Genomic DNA, 23,110 nt, shown 5'->3' on the forward strand with positions numbered 1-23,110 from the left:
AACTTTTCAGACTACCCTAGCAACTTTTTTTTTCTTTTGAAAAAGCACATAGCAACAAATTAAGCTATTTTTAAAATTTATTTGGCAACTTTTAGCAACTTTTGAAAAGTGACTCAAAGGGTAAAAAAGGCACATACTGTCATCTAGATTACACAAAAAGAGGAAACCATTGAACAGCTAGCCAGCCAAGCAGCACATCAGCCTGGAGAGAGCTGAAGAAAGATGCTTCTCATTGTTGTATCAACAGTGTCTCAGATGTTTCTTCTAAACTTCCTCAGGAGAAATAAAAGTAGACACAATTGAGAAAGTCCTGAGAGAAAGGAGTCCAACATGAGAAACATGGGAGATCTCTTTATTGTCTTGCTGTAATATTTTCAAGACTCCATTATAAAAACATTTTCATAGGTTTCTTCTTTTCTTTTTTTTTTTCTTCACCTTTAATGGACAGGACTGTAGGATGAGAGACAGGCAGGAAGGGAACAGTAGCAGGAAAGTACCTTTAGCTGGGATTCAAACTCATGCTGTCAGAGGTGCTGCCCACAAGGCTATGGTCCTGATAGACGTTTCTCTAAAATCGGGATACTAAGGGCTGATTATTCTCTTATATGTCTCATTTAGGTGTCCCCAGATGTCTTAAATTTTATTTTAGGAGAAACGTTTTAAATTTTAACTAATATTGTAAATTAAAATAGCATTATAAATTTCAGAATATCAAGGGTTATTCATTTAAAGTTATCTTCAGTGCCAAGCATTATATATGCAGCGCATATTCCACAAGGGATTAGACAAGTGTAAGATGTTTATTCTAAGATAAATACTCTCTTTTTAACAAATGTAATACTAGTGTACTAGTGCTTCATGTTTGTTGCATAACCTTTTTGTTCTTAGTTTAACATTGCAAAGTTTGTCTTGTACTACCTATTTTAAATGCATGTAAATATAGGTCATGATTTCCTCTGTTAAATCATTGTGCAACAAAACACTGTCTCTAAACTTCAAATATGACAATGCATGTATTGTGTTCGATTGAAATGGTTTGGATGAATGACACAGAAGCTACCCAGAGGAAAAAAAAAAAAAATGCTTTAACATCTCAAATGTTTCTGCGAAACATAAAAGAGGTTACATTAACATCAAATAGAGACTTTTGCTTGAGTTTCCTGTTTCTCACACTTGTCTTGTTTTTGTCTCCTGTTAAAGAGATCTCACTTTTGATTTTTGTTTCCTATAGGAATTGGTCCAGAAATATAGACAAGAATGAGAGACTTGAGAGAATTGCCCTGGCAGTGATATTTATTGAGTGAACTGTACCCAGAGTTACAGAGTGTTTCCTGTGGTGAAACAGAATACATCAGGAGAAACACAAACTCACAATGTGAAAATACACAAAATGCAGGCAGATTTATGACTCATATGAAAGCTGATTAAGTAAAGTGCTGTAGAAATCAACAATATGGATGTATTGATACTGTACTACTTGGTATAAGAATACTATTTCATTAATTTTTCAACTTATTGATATTGGTCAACAAAGTAAACTAATAATCTCTAGTCTGCTTGTTAACTGTGGATTACAATATAGGTGTCTTTCAAAACTATCTGTTGCAAAACCTACAGAAAAGTCTAGATCAAATAAATATATCAGCAATACATTAAAACCAAAAGACCTAAATGGCTTTAATATAACAAATCTGAAAGAGAATAATTATATATTTTTCTGCCCTCCTGAAAATAAATCTGGGGCTACATTTTATTGAACCAGAACACAAATAGTAACTTGAAACTTGCATTAGGATGCAGCTGATAAAATTCAGTTCAGCTTATAGTCCAAGTGATTTTATAAAAACCCATTTTTAAATGTAACTCATCTGTATGAGAAGACTTCTTTCTAACCCAGAAGTCATTTTTAGATCATATGAGAAGATTTTTATTTTATTGAGAAGCTCAGTGTTTATTTATTGATTAGAAAATAAAAGACAGATGCCGATTTATCAAATTTCTAATAAACAATTTTATTTGTAGAATCTTTGTATCATTATTACTTATAATTGACACAGTTTAACTTTTGATCCACTTTTCCACAATGAACTGAACTCAAACCCAGGATAGAGAGGTTGAGTGAATGTGGTGTGTACTCTGTGAATGAGGGTCATTGTGTCAGAGACTCTGTAGAAGGACAGAGTTCCTGCACTGTGATCCACATACACTCCTATTCTACAGGAGCTGGAGACTACAGGGAGTTCAGTCTGTTTGTTATTGTGCCAGAATACGCAACTGGAGTCAGAGCAGTACAAACTCCAGGACTGATCATTAAATCCAAATCCACACTTATCTCCCCGTCCCTTCCTGCTGATGCTCTCATATGTCACTGATATATCCACCCTTCCACTCCACTCAACTTCCCAGTAACAGCGTCCACACACACTCTCTCTACACAACACCTGAAACCAACCATCAAATCTGTCTGGATGATCAGGATACAGCTGGACTGTGTCAGTGTATTTAATCACTCTGTTCCCTTCAGACAGAAGGAGATTTTTATTCGCTGTGTTTAAATCCAGAGTGAGTTGATGAGAATCTGACAGAGATAGAGCATATAATCATCATTTAAATCAGTACATTGCATCAGTACATTCATTAAAATAATACTTTTTTTACTTATTTTTTTTTACTTTTTATGGACAGTAACCTAAAGAAAGTACTTTACAAAGCACCTCACTACATGTGTCACGACATAAACCTGTGTGTGTGTGTGTGTTGGTAAATGTGAGTATATGAATCAGAGTCTCTCTTTAGTTGCACAGCACTTTGAGTCTATGAGAAAAGCATGTGATGGAATTTTTGAACTAATTAATAATGAACATTTCTTTTCTTTTACAGGCCTAATAATAATCTAACTTTGAAATAGAGAAATAGTCACTAGGACTGAGTGTTGTGATTCAGAAAAATTCTGCTAGATAGCATCCTTCTAAGGATAAAAAATAGTCTTAGAGGAATTGTTTTAACCTATTGAGTAATCTGAACTATTAACCCTGAGACATTTTTTGATGATCTTGTGATTCAGTTGTTCTAAATCTAAATTTATGCGGGACAGAGGAACTGAGATGTTTTTCTTAAATCTAAACCAATCGTATTGAGACTGATGATAATGAGTAATAGATCATGCCATACTGACTGTGAAGTGTACCTGAAATCCTATAAAACCTGTTGTATTCTTTTGTTCGGAGAGAGACTCTCTGGAATTGATGAGAACTCCGCCGGCCGTGATTAAAGCTTTGAAGGACAAAAAAACTGGAGTCTCTGGTTATTGCTGCGCAGCAAGTCAGGTTAGGGAACAAGGTTTAAGGGGGTCAAGATGTTGACCCGAAATATTATTGAGTATCGATTAGGAGACGCTCCGAAAGATCATATATGTTATTGAGTGTCGATTTGGAGATGCTCCCAGGTATTATTGAGTGTCAATTAGGAGACACTCCGAAAGATCAGGAAATTTATTGAGTGTCGATTAGGAGAACTTAAGTCAGGTGCGTCTTGGAAAATCTACCACAAGCACTATTTGAAACAATTATTATTGTTAAAGGGTTAGTTCACCCAAAAATTAAAATAATGTAATTAATTACTCACCCTCATGTCGTTTCACACCCGTATGACCTTCGTTAATCTTCGGAACACAAATTAAGATATTTTGATTAAATCCGATGGCTCAGTGAGGCCTCTATTCACAGCAATGACATCTCCTCTCTCAAGATCCATTAATGTACTAAAAACATATTTAAATCAGTTCATGTGAGTACAGTGGTTCAATTAATATTATAAAGCGACAAAAATATTTTTGGTGCGCCAAAAAATCAAAATAACGACTTATTTAGTGATGGCCGATTTCAAAACACTGCTTCATGAAGCTTAGGAGCGTTATGAATCAGTGTATCGAATCATGATTCAGATCGCATGTCAAAACTGCTGTTCCAAACTGCTGAAATCACGTGACTTTGGCGCTCCGAACTGCTGATTCGACACTCTGATTCATTATGCTCCGATGCTTCCTGAAGCAGTGTTTTGAAATCGGCCATCACTAAATAAGTCGTTGTTTTTTTGGTGCACCAAAAATATTCTCGTTGCTTTATAATATTAATATTGAACCACTGTACTCACATGAACTGATTTAAATATGTTTTTAGTATCTTTATGGATCTTGAGAGAGGATCATTGCTGGCTATGGAGGCCTCACTGAGCCATCGGATTTCAACAAAAATATCTTAATTTGCGTTCCGAAGATTAACGAAGGTCTTACAGGTACAGAACAACATGAAAGTGAGTAATTAATGACAGATATTACATTTTTGGCTGAACTAACCCTTTTAGTGCTTTAATTTGCTGACTATTGTTCTGTTAATGAAAAATAAACTAATTTAATAATAAAGGAATATAACTGATTTGAATAAAGTCTTGTGTGAAATTAAAATCTTTATTGATGTTGATATTGATGAAACTGATATTTGTGTACATATGTATTTTATGTTTGTTCTGCAATTTTATCATAGAGTGGGTAATGTTTCATTATTTTTGTTTGTTGATAGAGACTTACATTGAAGGAAATCCTCCCTGGTCTTGGGTTCAGAGGTAGAAATGATCTCAATGCATGTTACTATGGAAACTAACAGATTATTATAATTCACATACTGTATAAAGAGAAAACCATTCAGATATAGACATGCTTTGTATTTACAAAACTTTAAAATATTACACAATATGACCTGTTTCTTTAATAAAATCATGGATAAGTGTTTTACCTTTATCAGATATCTTTTCTATCTCCTCTCTGCAGAAATGCTCCAGTTTCTCTCTCAGATGAGACACAGATTTACCAACATCATCAAAAGAGAGAAGAGAACTGATAGTGATTCTGGATGAGTCTGTAGATCCAGGAGGAACAGAGAGAGACTGGAAACTCTACACAGACACAAACCCAGAGGAAAAAAAATATTGTTCACTGGTTGCTTTTCCTGTCATGAGACTTAGTTGTGATTCTCATATATCCTTCATTTTAGTATCAACAAAAAAGTAAATTAATTTAAAAAAGAAAAAGAGTTCAGTTTAACTGCTCAGGACAAACAAGGGACTCATGAACAACCATCACAATAAAAATAAAAAATAAAAACAGTCGCGGGTCATCCAGGCAACCTCACACAGTATTAAGAATAGGGGGTATGTAAACTTTTAAATGGGGTCATTTTTTTATAAATTCAGCTATTTTTTATGTAAACATCTGTTATGTGAAAAAGTTTACTCAGAATCAGGACAGTACTAAATAAAAAATAACATGCAATTTTCATTATTGCTCTTTAAAAAACAAAACAAAAAACAATTAACATTTTTGCACATTCTGCAAGGGGTATGTAAACTTTCAAGCTCAACTGTATATTATGAGTGAAAACATGCAGAAATAAGGTAATGTTACTCGTAATTGTTGATACAATAAGAAAGCTGTACAGTTTATGTGCATAGGGCACATCACTGAAAATAGTAATGTACCAGACGCTGTTATCAGGAAAACTGCAACAGGAAATATAACCCTGGAGCTTCCTTTACCGAAAGGCACATTAAATGGCTTATGACTCAATCCTCAACTAATCTGATTATTAACATGATAGAAATGTTTTAGTTCACAGTGAGACATTTGACTTAGAATATACTTTGTAAAGTTGTTGAGATCTCTTCTAAACTTTAGAGGATACAATTGTGAGAGCAGCAAAGTCTTTAGCTAAGGAGAAAAATCTGAGCACAGTATATTAAGTTTATGAGATCTCTTCTAAACTTTAGAGGAGACAAACGTGAGAAGCAGGAAATTCAAGCAAAAGTCTCCATTTTATGTTAAAGTAACCTCATTCTTGTCTAGGAGAAACATTTGAGATGTTAAACTTTTGATTTTTCTTTCCTATGGTAAAGACAAAAGAGAAACACCAGCTAAAGACACAGAAACATTTGATAGGAAACACAATCTCTTCCCTTCCTAAAGACCACAGTCCTGTTTGTCAGATCTCTGTTACCTGGAGGAAATGGATATGATGGTCTGTGTGTGAAAGCTGCTCCAGTTCAGCATCTCTCCTCCTCAGGTCATCAATCTCCTGCTCCAGTTGCTCCAGTATTTCTTCAGCTCGACTCACTGCAGCCTTTTCCTGATCTCTGATCAGCTGTGTCACATCAGAGCGGCTTCTCTCAATGGAGTGGATCAGCTCAGTAAAGATCCTCTCACTGTCCTCCACTGCTGCCTGTGCAGAGCGCTGTTAGGACACACAGAGAGAGACACATTAGAATCAGCTCTTACTGGTCCCTCACACAGCCTGTTCCCCACAGTGGGCTTCAGTGGGACTGGAAAGAGCTCCAGCACTGGCTCCTCACTGACTGACTGAGGAGACAGTCTGAAACAGCTCTTCCAGCAGCCAGCAGTTCACAAGTTTGTGTGCCCACATAATCTTAAACAGATTTGGCTTGCTATCTGCTATAGGGGGGCTCGGAAAGGATATTCTTCTCAAGCTCCGATTGTCCCCCTATAACAGGCAAAATTGTACAAAAAGGAGGAGGGATGCCGAAAGAACTAACAACAGGAAGAGGTAATATGCTGGTTTTATACCTTGGTATTAATTGGAAGATTAGATGGGCATACTCCTCCCGAAATTACGTTTATTAACTTCACTTGTTCTTCTGCTCAAAACTCACCTTGTGAGACTCCACAGCCTTTCTCAGATCCTCAAGCTTCTTCTGTCTCTCCTGGATTTCTGCTGGTTTGTTCCCTGCATCTCACCCAATTTACTCTGCAGGAATGACAAATAACTTTATAAATATTACTGCATGCTAAAATCAAGTAAAACTCTGTGTGAGTTTAAAATTGTCACAAAACTAAATAGCTGCAAAGAAGAAATCCCATGTAAGAATTGTTTTAGAATGATTATCTTCATTTATGTAGCTATTATGGGTAAATCAACTCATACCTGTTTCTCAGTCCTCTCTGCTGCAGCTGATACAGTGTCGTGGTTTTTGTGTTCATCCACCATACACAGATAACATATACAGTTCTGATCAGTTCGACAGAAAATCTCCAGCAGTTTCTCATGTTGAGGGCAGATCATCTCCTGCAGTCGTCCAGTGGCATCTATTAGATTGTGTTTTTTATTTTTGAAGAGATTCTCATGTTGTTCCAGATGATTTTGACAGTAAGAGTTCAGACACACCAGACAGGACTTGATGGCTTTGTTTTTGTCCCCAGTACAGATGTCACACTCCACAGATTCAGTGTAACATTGAGCAGGACGAGCAGCTTGTAGTTTTGTCTTCTTGAGTTTCTCCACCACTTCAGCCAGCATGGTGTTTTTACCTAAAACAGGTCTTGGAGTGAAGGTCTGTCTGCACTGAGGACAGCTGTAGACTCTCTTCTGATCATCCTGATCCCAGCAGCCTGTAATACAGTTCATACAGTAACTGTGTCCACAGGGAATGGTCACTGGATCCTTCAGTAGATTCAGACAGATTGAACAGTTAAATTGTTCCTGAGACCATGAAATACTGGCGCCTGCCATTTTGGTGTGTAGAGAGGCATGTACAACTTTCGTTTTCTCCGAACTTAGGCGTTTCCTGCTTTCATATTTAAGAAACATGTGCAAACAGTTGGGTCCCTAAGATAATAAAATGTCAACAGCATCAGAATAGACAGACACAGTAAGACAGTGTAAGAACGCAAAGATAGAGAGCAGAGTGCCAATTTAAAGGGTTAGTTCACCCAAAAATGAAAATGATGTCATTAATGACTCACCCTCATGTCGTTCCAAACCCGTAAGACCTCCGTTCATCTTCGGAACACAGTTTAAGATATTTTAGATTTAGTCCGAGAGCTTTCTGTCCCTCCATTGAAAGTGTATGTACGGTAGACTGTCCATGTCCAGAAAGGTAATAAAAATATCATCAAAGTAGTCCATGTGACATCAGTGGGTCAGTTAGAAGTTTTTGAAGCATCGAAAATACATTTTGGTCCAAAAATAACAAAAACTACGACTTTATTCAGCATTGTCTTCTCTTCCGGAATCCTTTCCATTGAATTGATTCATTTGAATTGATTCCATTGAATCCTTTCATCTGTCGGCGTTGGTAATGCACTTTTACGTTGTTGTTTTTGGCGATTAGGACATCCGCGACATGCACACTTACGCACCATTTAAAAAAATATAGCAATACCAAAATACAAACAATGTAGAATAGCTTGAATACAGCGTGCGTCTCCCTCAGACTGTAAACGAAGCTCTGGCGCACCAGATAACACGTCAGCAGCGTCTTACATCAGAGAGGGAGTAAAATCTTTGCGTGGCAGGGGCAGCTGCCACTGAGACCTGTCATTCGACCTGTCACTGCTATTGGCAGCTGCCACTCGACCTGTCACTGCTATATGCGCCTGTCACTCGACCTGCCACCGCTGCCACTCGACCTGTCACCGCTATATGCGCCTGTCACTCGACCTGCAACCACTGCCACTCGACCTGTCACCGCTATATGCGCCTGTCACTCGACCTGCAACCACTGCCACTCGACCTGTCACAGATATACACGCCTGCCCCGCGAACTGCCACAGATATACGCGCCTGTCATTCGACCTGCCACGGATTAATGCGCCTGCCCCGCGACCTGCCACAGATATACGCGCCTGACACTCGACCTGCCACGGCTATACGCACCTGCCCCGCGACCTGTATGCGGTCACGCCATCTATGCTTAAAATGTATTGCGCGTCTACATGAGGTTGCGTGGTAGGTGTTTAATATCGGTAAAAAATATTTTTAAAATTCATTAAAAAAAAAAAGTTTACTGCAAATTTCACCTGATTCCTGTTATACATGTCCCCAAGTGGTGAGTATCATGTTGTTTTACTGTTTTATTCTCTTTAGAATTATATGTCAAAGCCATAGACTATTTACCGCCTACAAACATATTTTAAAAATTCATAAAAATATATGACATCAAATTGTTTTCTGCAAACTCCACTTGCTCTAGATCTCCCTAAGTAACACTGTGGTGATTTTCATGTTGTTTTACTGTTTTATTTTTTAATAATTATATGCCAAATTTTACGTTCCTATACAGACATATTTTAATAATTCATAAAAATATTAAATCAATTTTTTTCTGCAAACTCCACCTGATTCTTGTTCTACATCTCCCCAAGTGCCACTGTGGTGATTTTCATGTTCTATTCTTTTTACTATTTTACTTTTTACTGTTTCTTTTTCTATTCTATTTACTGTTTTATTCTTTAATAATTATATGCCAAAGTTATGACAAATATGGTTTACGTTGCTACAGACATATTTTAAAAACTCATAAAAATGTGTATAAGACGGGAGAGTGTGGGTGCGTACTGCTGAGTGTGTCGATCTTGTGCTGTTTCCATCAGAACTCCAGTCGCCAAGCGGTCACTGCCACTGTCTTTAGCTCAATGAGCGTGGCGCACACTTGAGGGGAAGCTCTTGCGGTCGTCACCGGGTGTGTTCAAATGAGCTTCGTGTGCGTCCTGATGTCCAGCCGTCGCTGATAAGTTGTGTATTGTGTTTTATTTTCCTTGTATTTCTTTTCATGTCTTGTTGATCTGTGTGTTTGTTTGTTTACTTTTTAATGGTATTTGTGTCAGTGAGTTGATTATTCTGTGCTTCACCAGTTGCCTCCGACACGTGAGTGCAGTGGTATTAATAAACGGTCATTTACCTTGCCTTTTTGACTCGCGTGTCCTTTTCATGTTACTTGCCCCCTTAACGAGCTTTGAAAGTGGGGTTCGTAACAAAATCAAACTGTTTTCTGCAAACTCCACCTGATTCTGGGGGGGATTCCCATTTTTTTAAAACATCGCCAAGTAAAACGCTGCGTTTATATAAAACTGTCTCTTTACCACCACAACAAACGGGACAGCTCCCGACTTCGCCTCAACGCCAGGAGCAAGTATAACGAGCGCGGAAAGGTAGACTACAGGTGACGACGAGGGAGCTTCAGTTGAGCAACAGTGAACTGCGGCCAGATGAGATGTTGTCAGGCTTTGTCGGTAAAACTCAGAGAAATTAACATGACTGTTCAATCAGCCGTTATACTGTGCTCGTGGCATGCACTCAAGAATTGCATGCGCAAATGCGCCGGCGCGCGCTGCATAATTACTTTATTATAGCTTAACTAAAGCGCAAAATAAACTACGAACAATGACCGTTATTGTTCTGTTGTAAATTAAGTCATGAAATTACCAAACATGCGATTAAAGCTGCCTCAAAACTGTGCATGGATGTATTTGTTGGCATGGATTTAAAGCTATTGTTATCCAATTTGTTGGCCTTGAAACGTCTTAAAAATGCACATATGTAAACCAGGAAATCTAAATTTTCTCGGGGGAGCATATACCCCCCTAACAAACTACATTTTCTGACCTCGGTAATTATGAAACTCTGCGTACGGCCCTGCTTATATTCTATCGAATGAAATCTGAGGTAAACGTGTATTTCTACAAATGTGCGCACTTTTTGTATGTGTATGCACTGTGATCACAAATAAATGGGACCAAACTCGATTGCACATAAAGGTTTGTGTCTCGTTATTCTATTAATAACTACCGATTGATTTTGCATTTCTATCAGAAATTAAGAATTATTAGTGTCATTGTAGATAGTGGTGCAAATGTTTAAGCTTTCTAATAGGCCTACTTCAAATCTCAAGGTTAAATCAGATGATTTTTTGTAAAAAAAAATGTTTCTGTAACAGCTGCCAAAAATAGTATAGCTCCACTGTGGTTTTTATGAAATTAAAAAAAAACAAAAAAATCAAAACATCCCCCCTCTGTTTTTTTCACAAATCGCACCCTAGCTGGTCTTATGTATTATATGTGCTTGACAATTTAATGTATTAAACTGTTGATCTTGTTACCGATCTATTAATTAGTGTTTTCACAATAATTACGGTCCGAGCGAATGAACGCTAAACAAGGTTTGCAAAGATCGGTGGAATAGAAAGGTAAATCGTATTGGTCATGACTTTGGCATGTAATTAATAAAGAATAAAACAGTAAAAGAACATGAAAATCACCACAGTGGTAGGCTACTTGGGGAGATGTAGAACAAGAATCAGGTGGAGTTTGCAGAAAACAAATTGATTTCATATATTTTATGAATTTTTAAAATATGTCTGTATAGCGAGGTAGTCTGACTTTGACATATTTGTAAAAAGAATAAAACAGTAAAACAACATGATAGTCACCACAGTGGTAGGCCTACTTAATTGGGAACATGTATAACAAGAATCGGGTGAAATTTACAGTAAACAGTTTCATTTTATTTATTTTTTATGAATTTTAAAAATATTTTTTACCGACATTAAACACCTACCCACGCAACCTCATGTAGACGCGCAATACATTTTAAGCATAGATGGCGTGACCGCATACAGGTCGTGGGGCAGGCGCGTATAGCCGTGGCAGGTCGAGTGACGCGCGTATATCTGTGGCAGGTCGAGTGACAGGCGCGTATATCTGTGGCAGGTCGAGTGACGCGCGTATATCTGCAGGCGCGTTTATCCGTGACAGGTCGACTGTCAGGCGCGTATAGCCGTGGCAGGTCGAGTGGCAGCGGTGGCAGGTCGAGTGACAGGCGCGTATATCTGTGGCAGGTCGCGGGGCAGGCGCGTTTATCCGTGACAGGTCGAGTGGCAGCGGTGGCAGGTCGAGTGACAGGCGCATATATCTGTGACAGGTCGAGTGGCAGTGGTTGCAGGTCGAGTGACAGGCGCATATAGCGGTGACAGGTCGAGTGGCAGCGGTGGCAGGTCGAGTGACAGGCGCATATATCTGTGACAGGTCGAGTGGCAGCTGCCACTAGCAGTGACAGGTCGAGTGACAGGTCTCAGTGGCAGCTGCCCCTGCCACGCAAAGATTTTACCCCTACTGTTACATCAGCAGCTTCACTGCGGAGTCGCGAACCCGGATTGACAACAGACCTGGAAGAGAAGACAATGCTGAATAAAGTCGTAGTTTTTGTTATTTTTGGACCAAAATGTATTTTCAATGCTTTAACAACTTCTAACTGACCCTCTGATGTCACATGGACTACTTTGATTATGTTTTTATTACCTTTCTGGACATGGACAGTATACCGGACATGGACAGTATACCATACATACACTTTAAATGGAGGAACAGAAAGCTCTCGGACTAAATCTAAAATATCTTAAACTGTGTTCCGAAGATGAATGGAGGTCTTTGGAACGACATGAGGGTGAGTCATCAATGACATAATTTTCATTTTTGGGTGAACTAACCCTTTACTAACTTTCTAACTCTTGAAAGTTTATGCAATGGGATTACATGAAAACAATTGTGATATTCTATTTAAATACTAGGCTACTGATATTTGGATTACGTATATTAGTAGTTAAAGAATACGTACAAGTAACAAAAAAACAGATAATTCTAATAGAGGTAAAAATGTCTTGCTTTGAACGTCCACTAGATGACAGTGTCGTGGAGAAACACAGTTTTTGAGCGTGTAAAACTGAGGTGTTCCAGTAGAGGGCGCTCTCACACCCTGTGGAATTTTCCATCTGTGCCTTTTCGTGCCAAAAGCATGATACAGCACATTCTAGCGTCCAAAACGCTCAGACAGTCATGCAATATAATAAATAAAATAAAAAAACTTCACTTCATCCTGATTACACAAGTCAAAACATATCGAAAACGTTCATTTTCAACCATCAGATAAAGCTGAAAATGCATTAGCTATACCTATACATGCAAAGTAATTGCTATAGTAGAACAGTTAAGTGAGAATTTGCAAGAAAGAGAAACAAACAAACAGAAATGAAACTGAAGACATAACCTGCTGAAACCATATTAAAGCAGGTTAAGGCTTTGCTGGTCTTAGGTGGTTCAAACTGTTTTCCAGTTAGGCCCAGCTGGTGTTCATGTGGTTTAACTGGAAGCTGATCTCCCAGCTTGACCAGATGAAATGTGCCTAAAACCCTTCTAAAACAGCCAAGAGACCAGACCAACCGGGCTTGGATATCATTTAAGATCAGAAAAGCATTAAGGCTGGTTCAGAAAATGTGCAATAAAATTGTGAGACAAATTCTTGAAAGCCACACTCGCAGGATCTGTTCAAAAATACTTTTACATTCAAGTGTGTACTTGTGTGAGTGTTGTGCATGTTTAAACAAAAATGCATGAATGATTTTTTTTATTTTAGGATTTCAAAAATACATAGCTAATTTATATAAATGGGGACATTCCACTTTTGTTTTTATAGCTAGTTATAAATACTACACCCTAACCTTCTCAAAATCCAGGTTTGACTATGTGAAAAGATCATACATTTACAAAAATATTTTATTAAAAATAGATGTCAGCGTTCTGTACAGTGTTAAAGAAAGGCGGGGCATACAATCTGTTATATTAACATCAATCTGAAGAGTCTAATTGAGAGGTGAAGTGAAAACATAAGCCATTTAAAAATTAAACCAAATATTCTGACCAGACTTCATAAAATAGTACAGCATCGAAACACAGAAACATGATTGGCTGTAAGTGAAGATGAAGTCATGATGACTAGCAGTCTGAGAAACAGAAGATACACACACACACACACACACACACACACACTGGCATCCTAACAGCTGAAATATGAGGAAATCTGTTCAATGTCACCTGACTTTGAGAATCTGCACTCTTATTACTCATAAATGGCTCTTTACTTTCATGCTTCACTTCTAATATTATAATGAAAGAGAAATTCATTACTGAGATTTAAAATAATATTACATCAAAAGCAATATTTGTGACGTTCACCTACAGGTAAATAACATGTTCACAATTCATAGTTACACCATTTTCCTTACTTCACCATGCAAACTGTAATGTTCTTCACATTTTATACACAGATAAAGCTGAAGTGTGTAATTTCTCAGCCTCTAGCATCACAAAACAGATTAGCAAAAATTTCACACAGGTAGCTCCGCCTTAAACTCACTCCATTGGTTGAGCCAATGTTGCACCATAAGATTGATTTTTTGGATTGTCATAAGCAATAAAGTTAGATCAGTTAATATCTTGCTCATTTCAAATAAATCAAATGTTTCAAAAGCACAAGATTTGAAAGAGACCTTGCGCATGGAAAGCTGCATCTCAGACAGCGCTCAAATACTGAATTCGCTTTCAAGTTTTGTACTTGAACAGACAAACTCACACAAAAATTATCTTGCCGAGTATCCTATCAAACATAGTAGGTTATGTCTTAAGTGAACATAAACAGTCGAAAAAGACCACACAATGTGTATCAGTGAATTGAATCATTATATTGTGACAGAAGCCTAACATTCCTGCTGTCTGGGTTTTTAATGTTAATCAAACAACAAATGATTAAGAAATCACTGACTGGTCTTGACTGAATAGCTTTTGTAACTTTAATAATGATTAATTTTTGTTTAATTTATACAGTGAAGATTATTTGTATCTTTGCTCAGTTGTACCCAGGTGAAAAAAAGTGCACTTCTATAATGTACTTAAAGTGCTCTATATTCATGCACTAATTTTGTACTTAATATACTAAAAATTCTTCTTTAGTACTTCTTAAGATCATCTTAAGAACATCTACTGTGCTATTTTGAGACAGCATGAAATATGAACTAAAATATGCTTTTAATATACTATCTCTATATTTAAAAAATACAGATTTAGTGCATGAAAATAGAGCACTTTAAGTATATCATAGAAATGTACTTTTTTTCACCTGGGTATATATTTGTTTATTTGTTCTCTAAATTTTCATTTTTATTTCACAGTTGTCCTATTTTCCCTGAGCATAGCACATACCAAACCATACCAAAACCGTGACCCTAAAACCGTGATAAATTAAGCCATGAGTAATTTGAACTGTTACACCCCTACTAATTATGTACCATCCCTGTAGGTTCATTCAGAATTAGATGTAGTGTGCAGTGCTTTTATTAACATCAAAATGCATACGGAACCAAGTTTGAGAGTTAGGGCAAATTCTGCAAACACTGGTCTGAAAAGTAATGTTTCTTTGTTTCGTTTTTTTGCTTGCAGGTTCTTTCTGAGAATCAAAGATCAGATGGAAATCTCAAAAGGTCCAAAGAAAAGCTTCAGCCTGAACCCATCAAGGTGTTTCAGAAAGCTTGTCAACTTTGACTGCTGTAATTATTGAAATGTAACACAACACAAACTGACTTTTACTGCATTTTTAAGGCCCGTTTTGTTTTTCAGTATGTGTACTTTTTTGCCATGCTACAGAAGAAAAAAACGTTTAAAATGATTAAAAAGAATATTATATGGACAAATGTTCAGTTATTTTTTGGGCGGGAGTGGTAAAAAAAATATGGTTTACAGTGCTGTACCACAACTGGATCATTTTATACAGGTTAAAAATTATTTTGTTTAAACTAAATGACAACACAGTAGTAAATACTGTAAATTAAAAACAAAACTGTACTGCAAAATACTGTAAATGAAATTACAGTACTATACTGTAACTGAAATACAGTACAGTACAAAATACTGTAATTGAAAAATACAGTAACAATACTGTAAAAACATTTTACAGTAAATTCCTGGCATCCAGCTGCCAGTAAGTTACTGTAAAATTTACAGCAATCTCTTTACGGTCATGAAAAGAAGAAAATAAAATCGCTCTAAAAATTAAGACAAGAATGAGAGACTTGATAGAATTGCCTTGGCAGTGATATTTACAGTGTGTTACAGAGTGTTTCCTGTGAAAAGACATAATACATCAGGAGAAACGCACACTCACAATATGAAAAAACACAAAATGCAGGCAGATTTATGACTCATTTGAAAGCTGATCAAGTAAAATATTATTTGCTGTAGAAATCAAAAATGTAGTTATTTACTGTACTACTTGGTGTAGTATTCCTCATGCATGTTTTTTAACTTATTGATATTGGTCACCAAAGGAGACTATATAGCTCTAGATTGCTTGTTAACTGGATTCAGTATATAGATGTCTTTCAAAACCAAACCACCTGATAATAATATTATTATATTATATTATAACGAATATGAAAGAAAATAATTAAATTTCTACATTTTACTGAACAGAACACATACAGTACAAGAATATGTATGTGTGAAACCTCAAAACTTGCAGTGGGATACAGCTGTGTATAATTCAGTTCAGCTTAGTCCAAGTGATGTACACAGGCTGTTGAATGTGACTCAGAAATGTCATTAATTCTGTATGTGAAGACATAATACAGTGAAATACACTATATTGCCAAAAGTATTGGGACACCCCTTCAAATCATTGAATTCAGGTGTTCCAATCACTTCCATGGCCACAGGTGTATAAAATTCAAGCGTGGTACCATGTTTCCACCTGTGCAATAAGTCCATTCGTGAAATTTCCTCACTACTAAATATTAACAAAGTGGAAGTAATTGGGAACAACAGCAACTCAGTCACGAAGTGGCAGGCCACGTAAAATCACAGAGCGGGGTCAGTCACTAACTTTCTGTCCTTGCATCACCAAGTGCAATGCAAAGCGTCGGATGCAGTGGTGTAAAGCATGCCAACACTGGACTCTAGAGCAGTGGAGACGTGTTCTCTGTAGTGACAAGTCACGCTTCTCTGTCTGGCAATTCAATGGACGAGTCTGAGTTTGGTGGTTGCCAGGAGAACGGTACTTGCCTGACTGCATTGTGCCAAGTGTAACGTTTAGTGGAGGGGGGATTATGGTGTGGGGTTGTTTTTCAGGGGTTGGGCTTGGCCCCTTAGTTCCAGTGAAAGGAACTCTTAATGCCTCAGCATACCAAGACATTTTGGACAATTTCATGCTCCCAACTTTGTGGGAACAGTTTGGGGATGGCCCCTTCCTGTTCCAACATGACTGTGCACCAGTGCACAAAGCAATGTCCATAAAGACATGGATGAACGAGTTTGGTGTGGAGGAACTTGACTGGCCTGCACAGAGTCCTGACCTCAACCCGATAGAACACCTTTGGGATGAATTAGAGCGGAGACTGCGAGCCAGGCCTTCTCGCCAACATCAGTGCCTGACCTCACAAATGCGCTTCTAGAAGAATGGTCAAAAATTCCCATAAACACACTCCTAAACCTTGTGGAAAGCCTTCCCAGAATAGTTGAAGCTGTTATAGCTGCAAAGGGTGGGCCAACTCCATATTAAACCCTACAGATTAAGAATGGGATGTCATGAAAGTTCATGTGTATGTAAAGGTAGGCGTCCCAAAACTTTTGGCAATATAGTGTATATTATTTCTGTTAATACAGCCAATGGTAACTTTCATATTCATTAATTACTTTGTCATATTCAACTGTCATCATTAGATCGTATGAGAAGATTTTTATTCAGAAATTTGCCTTATTTTAATGAGAAGTTCAGTATTGATTTATTGATAAGAAAATAAAAGACTTAAATGTCTCACAGTTGCTGATTTATCATGGAGCTCAAATTTCTATAATTCACACAGTTTAAATTTTGATCCTCTTGCATTCTAAATTGACCTCAAACCCAGCATAGAGAGGCTGAGTGAATGTGGTGTGGACTCTGTGAATGAGGATCATTGTGTCAGAGACGCTGTAGAAGGACAGAGTTCCTGCACTGTGATCCACATACACTCCTATTCTACAGGAGCTGGAGACTCCAGGGAGTTTAGTCTGTTTGTTCTTATGCCAGAATAAGCAACAAGATTCAGAGCAGGACAAACACCAGGACCGATAATTACATCCAAATCTACACTCATTTCCCTGTCCCTTCCTGCTGATGCTCTTATATGACACTGCTATATTTCCCTCACCACTCCACTCAACCTCCCAGTAACAGCATCCACACACACTCTCTCTACACAACAACTGATCCCAATAACCAAATCTGTCTGGATGATCAGGATACGGCTGGACTGTGTCAGTGTATTCAATCACTCTGTTCCCCTCAGACAGACGGAGGTTGTTCTTCACTGTGTTTAAATCCGGAGTGAGTTGACGAGAATCTGATTGAGACAGAGCATATAATCAAAATGTAAATCAGTAAATTTAAATCATTTAAATAATACTTTTACTTAAAGGATTTACTTTAGTCTTTTATGGACAGTAACAGTGTTAAAGTGAAGGTAACAGAGAGCAGGTGCTTTACACCTGACTGCATGTGAGTGTCATTCTCGGTCATTATTGACATCATAAAGCTGTGTGTTTGTAAATGTGAGTATAAAACACTATATAAATAAATAAGAATAATAGTGGTGTTATGGAACACAGAGTCACAACAATGTTGGAATTAATGAGAGTTTATATGCAGAAGCAGGTATTGGTCACAAGCAGGTGAGTATAGCAGTTCAAGCAGTTAATGCAATAATGGAAGGAAATAATAGCAGTTCTGTTTTGTTGCAGGAGATAGAGGAGGTCATGGACGTGAGCAGCTGTAGCACACACTTTGGCGAGATGAGTGGAGAATGGAAATAGTCCGGCTTATTATTAGTACTTTAATTTCATTTGTTGACTGTATTTCTGTGTTCATGAAAAATAAACTGATTTGATAATAAATGCATATAACTGATTTGAATAAAGTCTCATGTGAAATGAGAATTTTTATTGATAAACTGATGTTTGTGTTCATATTTACGTATTTATTCTGTAGTAATTTATAAATGTAGTTTATTCTGCAATTTTATTATAGAGTGGGTTAAAACTTGTTCAGTTTCAGTATTTATGTTTGTTAATAGAGACTTACATTGAAGGAAATCCTCCCTGGTCTTGGGTTCAGGGGTAGGAATAATCTCAATGTATGTTACTATGGAAACCAACAGATCTTTATTATAATTTACATGCTGTATAAAGTGATACTATCAAAACCATGTGACATTTAGATATTGTGATATGTTTTGTATCAACAAAATGTTACAGTATTACATGATATATGACTTACTTCTCTCATAAAAGGATAAATTAGTGTTTTACCTCTACCAAATATCTTTTCTATTTCCTCTCTGCAGAAATGCTCGAGTTTCTCTCTCAGTTGAGACACAGATTTACCAACATCATCAAAAGAGAGACGAGAACTGACAGTGATTCTGGATGAGTCTGTAGATCCAGGAGGAACAGAGAGAGACTGGAAACTCTACACAGACACAAAGACACAAGAGAAACACCAGCTAAAGACACAGAAACATTTGATGGAAAACACAATCTCTTCCCTTCCTAAAGATCACTGTCCTGTTTGACCGATCTCTGTTACCTGGAGGAAATTAATGTGATTGTCTGTGTGTGAAAGCTGCTCCAGCTCAGCGTCTCTCCTCTTCAGATCATCAATCTCCTGCTCCAGTTGCTCCAATATTTTTTCAGCTCGACTCACTGCAGCCTTTTCCTGATCTCTGATCAGCTGTGTCACCTCAGAGCGGCTTCTCTCAATGGAGCAGATCAGCTCGGTAAAGATCCTCTCACTGTCCTCCACTGCTGCCTGTGCAGAGCGCTGTTAGGACACACAGAGAGAGACGCATTAGAATCAGCTCTTACTGGTCCCTCACACAGCCTGTTCCCCACAGTGGGCTTCAGTGGGACTGGAAAGAGCTCCAGCACTGGCTCCTCACTGACTGATGGAGGAGAGTCCTAACTGAGTCTGAAACAGCTCTTCCAGCAGCCAGCAGTTGTTCTTCTGCTCAAAACTCACCTTGTGAGACTCCACAGCCTCTCTCAGATCCTCAAGCTTCTTCTGTCTCTCCTGGATTCTCTGCTGGTATTTTTTCTGCATCTCACCCAATTTTCTCTGCAGGAATGACAAATAATCCTCACCTTATTAATGCATGCCAAAAACAAGTAAAACTCTGTGTGAGTTTAATTGCAAGAATTGTTTTATGATGATCTTCATTTATGTAGCTATTATGTGTTATGTAAATCAAATCATACCTGTTTCTCAGTCCTCTCTGCTGCAGCTGATACGGTGTCGTGGTTTTTGTGTTCATCCATTGTACACGGATAACATATACAGTTCTGATCAGTACGACAGAAAATCTCCAGCAGTTTCTCATGTTGAGGGCAGATCATCTCCTGCAGTCGTCCAGTGGCGTCCATTAGATTGTGTTTTTTATTTTTGAAGAGATTCTCATGTTGTTCAAGATGATTTTGACAGTAAGAGTTCAGACACACCAGACAGGACTTGATGGCTTTGTTTTTGTCTCCAGTACAGATGTCACACTCCACATCTCCAGATCCAGTGTAACATTGAACAGGACGAGCAGCTTGTAGTTTTGTCTTCTTGAGTTTCTCCACCACTTCAACCAGCATGGTGCTTTTACCTAAAACAGGTCTTGGAGTGAAGGTCTGTCTGCACTGAGGACAGCTGTAGACTCTCTTCTGATCATCCTGATCCCAGCAGTCTGTAATACAGATCATACAGTAACTGTGTCCACAGGGAATGGTCACTGGATCCTTCAGTAGATCCAGACAGATTGAACAGCTAAATTGCTCCTGAGACCATAAAATGCTGTCGTCTGCCATTTTTGTGTGTGGAGAGACAACTGCATAACTTTCGTTTTCTCCTAACTGAGGCGTTTCCTGCTTCCGGTGCGTCTGATTTTTCCCCCCCAAACCAGTACAAACAGTTGGGTCCCTAAGATAATAAAGTGTCAGCTGTAGAACAGCATCGTAATAAACTGACCTGGTAAGACAGTGTAAGAATGCAAAGCTACAGAGAGATAATTTTATAACTTTTTAACTCTTGGAAGTTTATGTAATGGGTTCACTGTACATGATTAAAAGAATACAGTTGTGATATACTATGTAAATACTACTGATATTTAGATTACGCATACAAGATGTTAAAGAGTAGTAACAGACACTAGTAAAATAGAGGAGGAATACATGTAAAAATGGCTTACCTTTAACGTCCACTAGATGTCAGTGTCGTACAGAAACAGTTTTCGAGCGTTTAAACTGCCGTGTTCCTTCGCTCTCAAACCCTGTGGAATTTTTTACGTCTGCCTGTTCTTGCCAAAGGCATGATACAGCCAGTGTTGCCAATTTACATGGAGTCAAAATAATGCCGCATATATACGCAAAAAAATAAAGTTTTGCAAAAGAAAATAAAGAATTGCAAACGAAAATTAAAGTATTGAGGAAAATAAATGTGCTTTTTGCAAACAAAAATAAAGAATTGCAAAAGAAAATAAAGTATTGGGAGGAAAAAAATGAAGCTTTGCAAACAAAAATAAAGAATTGCAAAACATAAATGAAACGGCACGAAAAGCAATTATTTTGCAATAGATATTTTCCATGGTCATATCTATTAATTTATTTGCAACGCTGCTTTTATTTTGCGTGTCAGTCTAGTTTGAGCTTGCGATGCCGTTTTCCCTTTGCGCTTCATTTTTCTGCGCGTCTCGCTTTGTGGCACTGTTTTGACGTGGGGGGGTGGAGTCATGGGACGGGGGCGTGTACAAGATGCCTCCCAGGAAGTGACGTCATCGGCCCAAGCCGCAGCTCACTGATCCAGGTGCTGTCATGATGAGCAGAGGCTTGCGAGTGGATCGCTTCATTTTATTCAATAGCATGCATGAATAAAATGAAGAATGCATGAAGAAACATGCATGTTTTCGTTTTATTAACAAATGTATGTGTATTAGCAGTGTTTGCTTAAGTTAAAGAAGTTGTTACCATGAACATCTGGCGTCTCCTCAACCACCACCAGTGTGCAGCATCCACTTGGATATAATATATAACGATAAAAATAATAATATCCTAATATGCACATATATTACATAAAAAGACACGATCAACAGACTGTGGGATGGATAAAAAATATGTTATCAATCTCTGATAATCTCAAATTGCTATGGTCACGCGGGTTAGTTTATGCATTAAACTCATGGCAAAACTAAACCAAAAAGACTCGAGCTTCATTTTTTTTTTTTTTACAATGACAGTCATATATTAATTTATGCCAGGAGTTATGTAAATGAAAAGTCGAGATCGATATGAAACTTGAGTCGTAGACCTCTTTAATGATGTAAGTTATAGTTTATGAAGTGAATTGCATTATTTTACATTAAAACTAGCAGTAACTCTGAACTAATGTGAACAAAGAACGCTTCTGTGCGCTGGCGTCCTCCCACAGGTTAAGAGATTTTAAACAAACACTGTTAATACACATGCAGTTAACCAAATGAAACAATACACATTTTAATGCTATAACGTGTACACATCGAGAGAAATAAACGCCAGATGTTCATGGTAACAACTTCTTTAACTTAAGCAAACACTGCTAATACACATATACATTTGTTAATAAAACGAAAACATGCATGTTTTAATGCTATTGAATAAAAAGAAGCGATCCACTCACAAGCCTCTGCTCATCACGACAGTACCTGAATCAGTGAGCTGCATCTCGGGCCGATGACCTCACTTCCAGGGAGGCATCTTGTACACGCCCCCGTCCCATGACTCCACCCCCCACGTCAAAACAGTGCCACAAAGCGAGACGCGCAGAAAAATGAAGCGCAAAGGGAAAACGGCATCGTACGGAGCCCCTAAAGGGACATGGTGGTAGAAAAAAAAAATGGGAAGGAAGGAAATTTTACTTGGTGATGGAAAAAAATTTGGGATGGGAGGAATTTTTTTTTCAAATCTTTTGCGTTCCCTCGCAAAGATGTTTTGCGTTCCCTCGTAAAGATTGCATTCCCTCGCAAAGATGTTTTGCGTTCCCTCGCAAAGATGTTTTGCGTTCCCTCGCAAAGATGTTTTGCGTTCCCTCGCAAAGATTGCGTTCCCTCGCAAAGATGTTTTGCGTTCCCTCGCAAAGATGTTTTGCGTTCCCTCGTAAAGATTGCATTCCCTCGCAAAGATGTTTTGCGTTCCCTCGCAAAGATGTTTTGCGTTCCCTCGCAAAGATTGCGTTCCCTCGCAAAGATGTTTTGCGTTCCCTCGCAAAGTTATAATCGTTCCCTTGCTGTGAGCTCGGACAAACACTTCCTCTTTAATGTCCCGCTGGCTGGCAGTAGTGTTTTAGTTAGTAACATACGTTAATAATGCACACAAATAATGTGCGGCTCATAGAGTTTGAAC

At 38.0% G+C, this 23,110-nt stretch overlaps 1 protein-coding gene across 1 annotated transcript; it reads right to left on the minus strand.

Annotated features, from left to right (window-relative positions):
• Positions 1-1,987: 1,987 nt before the first annotated feature.
• Positions 1,988-20,792, minus strand: LOC125250957. Its single transcript, XM_048163801.1, is given in 13 exon segments — positions 1,988-2,578; positions 4,586-4,654; positions 4,791-4,950; positions 6,048-6,281; positions 6,718-6,776; positions 6,779-6,812; positions 6,990-7,670; positions 17,531-18,045; positions 18,783-18,842; positions 19,010-19,169; positions 19,287-19,520; positions 19,719-19,814; positions 19,955-20,792. Coding segments are annotated over 13 exon segments (3,429 nt in total). The 5' UTR covers positions 20,546-20,792; the 3' UTR covers positions 1,988-2,042.
• Positions 20,793-23,110: the final 2,318 nt, after the last annotated feature.

Source organism: Megalobrama amblycephala, linkage group LG17, assembly GCF_018812025.1.
Source record: "Megalobrama amblycephala isolate DHTTF-2021 linkage group LG17, ASM1881202v1, whole genome shotgun sequence".
In the NCBI taxonomy this organism is placed as follows: Eukaryota; Metazoa; Chordata; class Actinopteri; order Cypriniformes; family Xenocyprididae; genus Megalobrama; species Megalobrama amblycephala.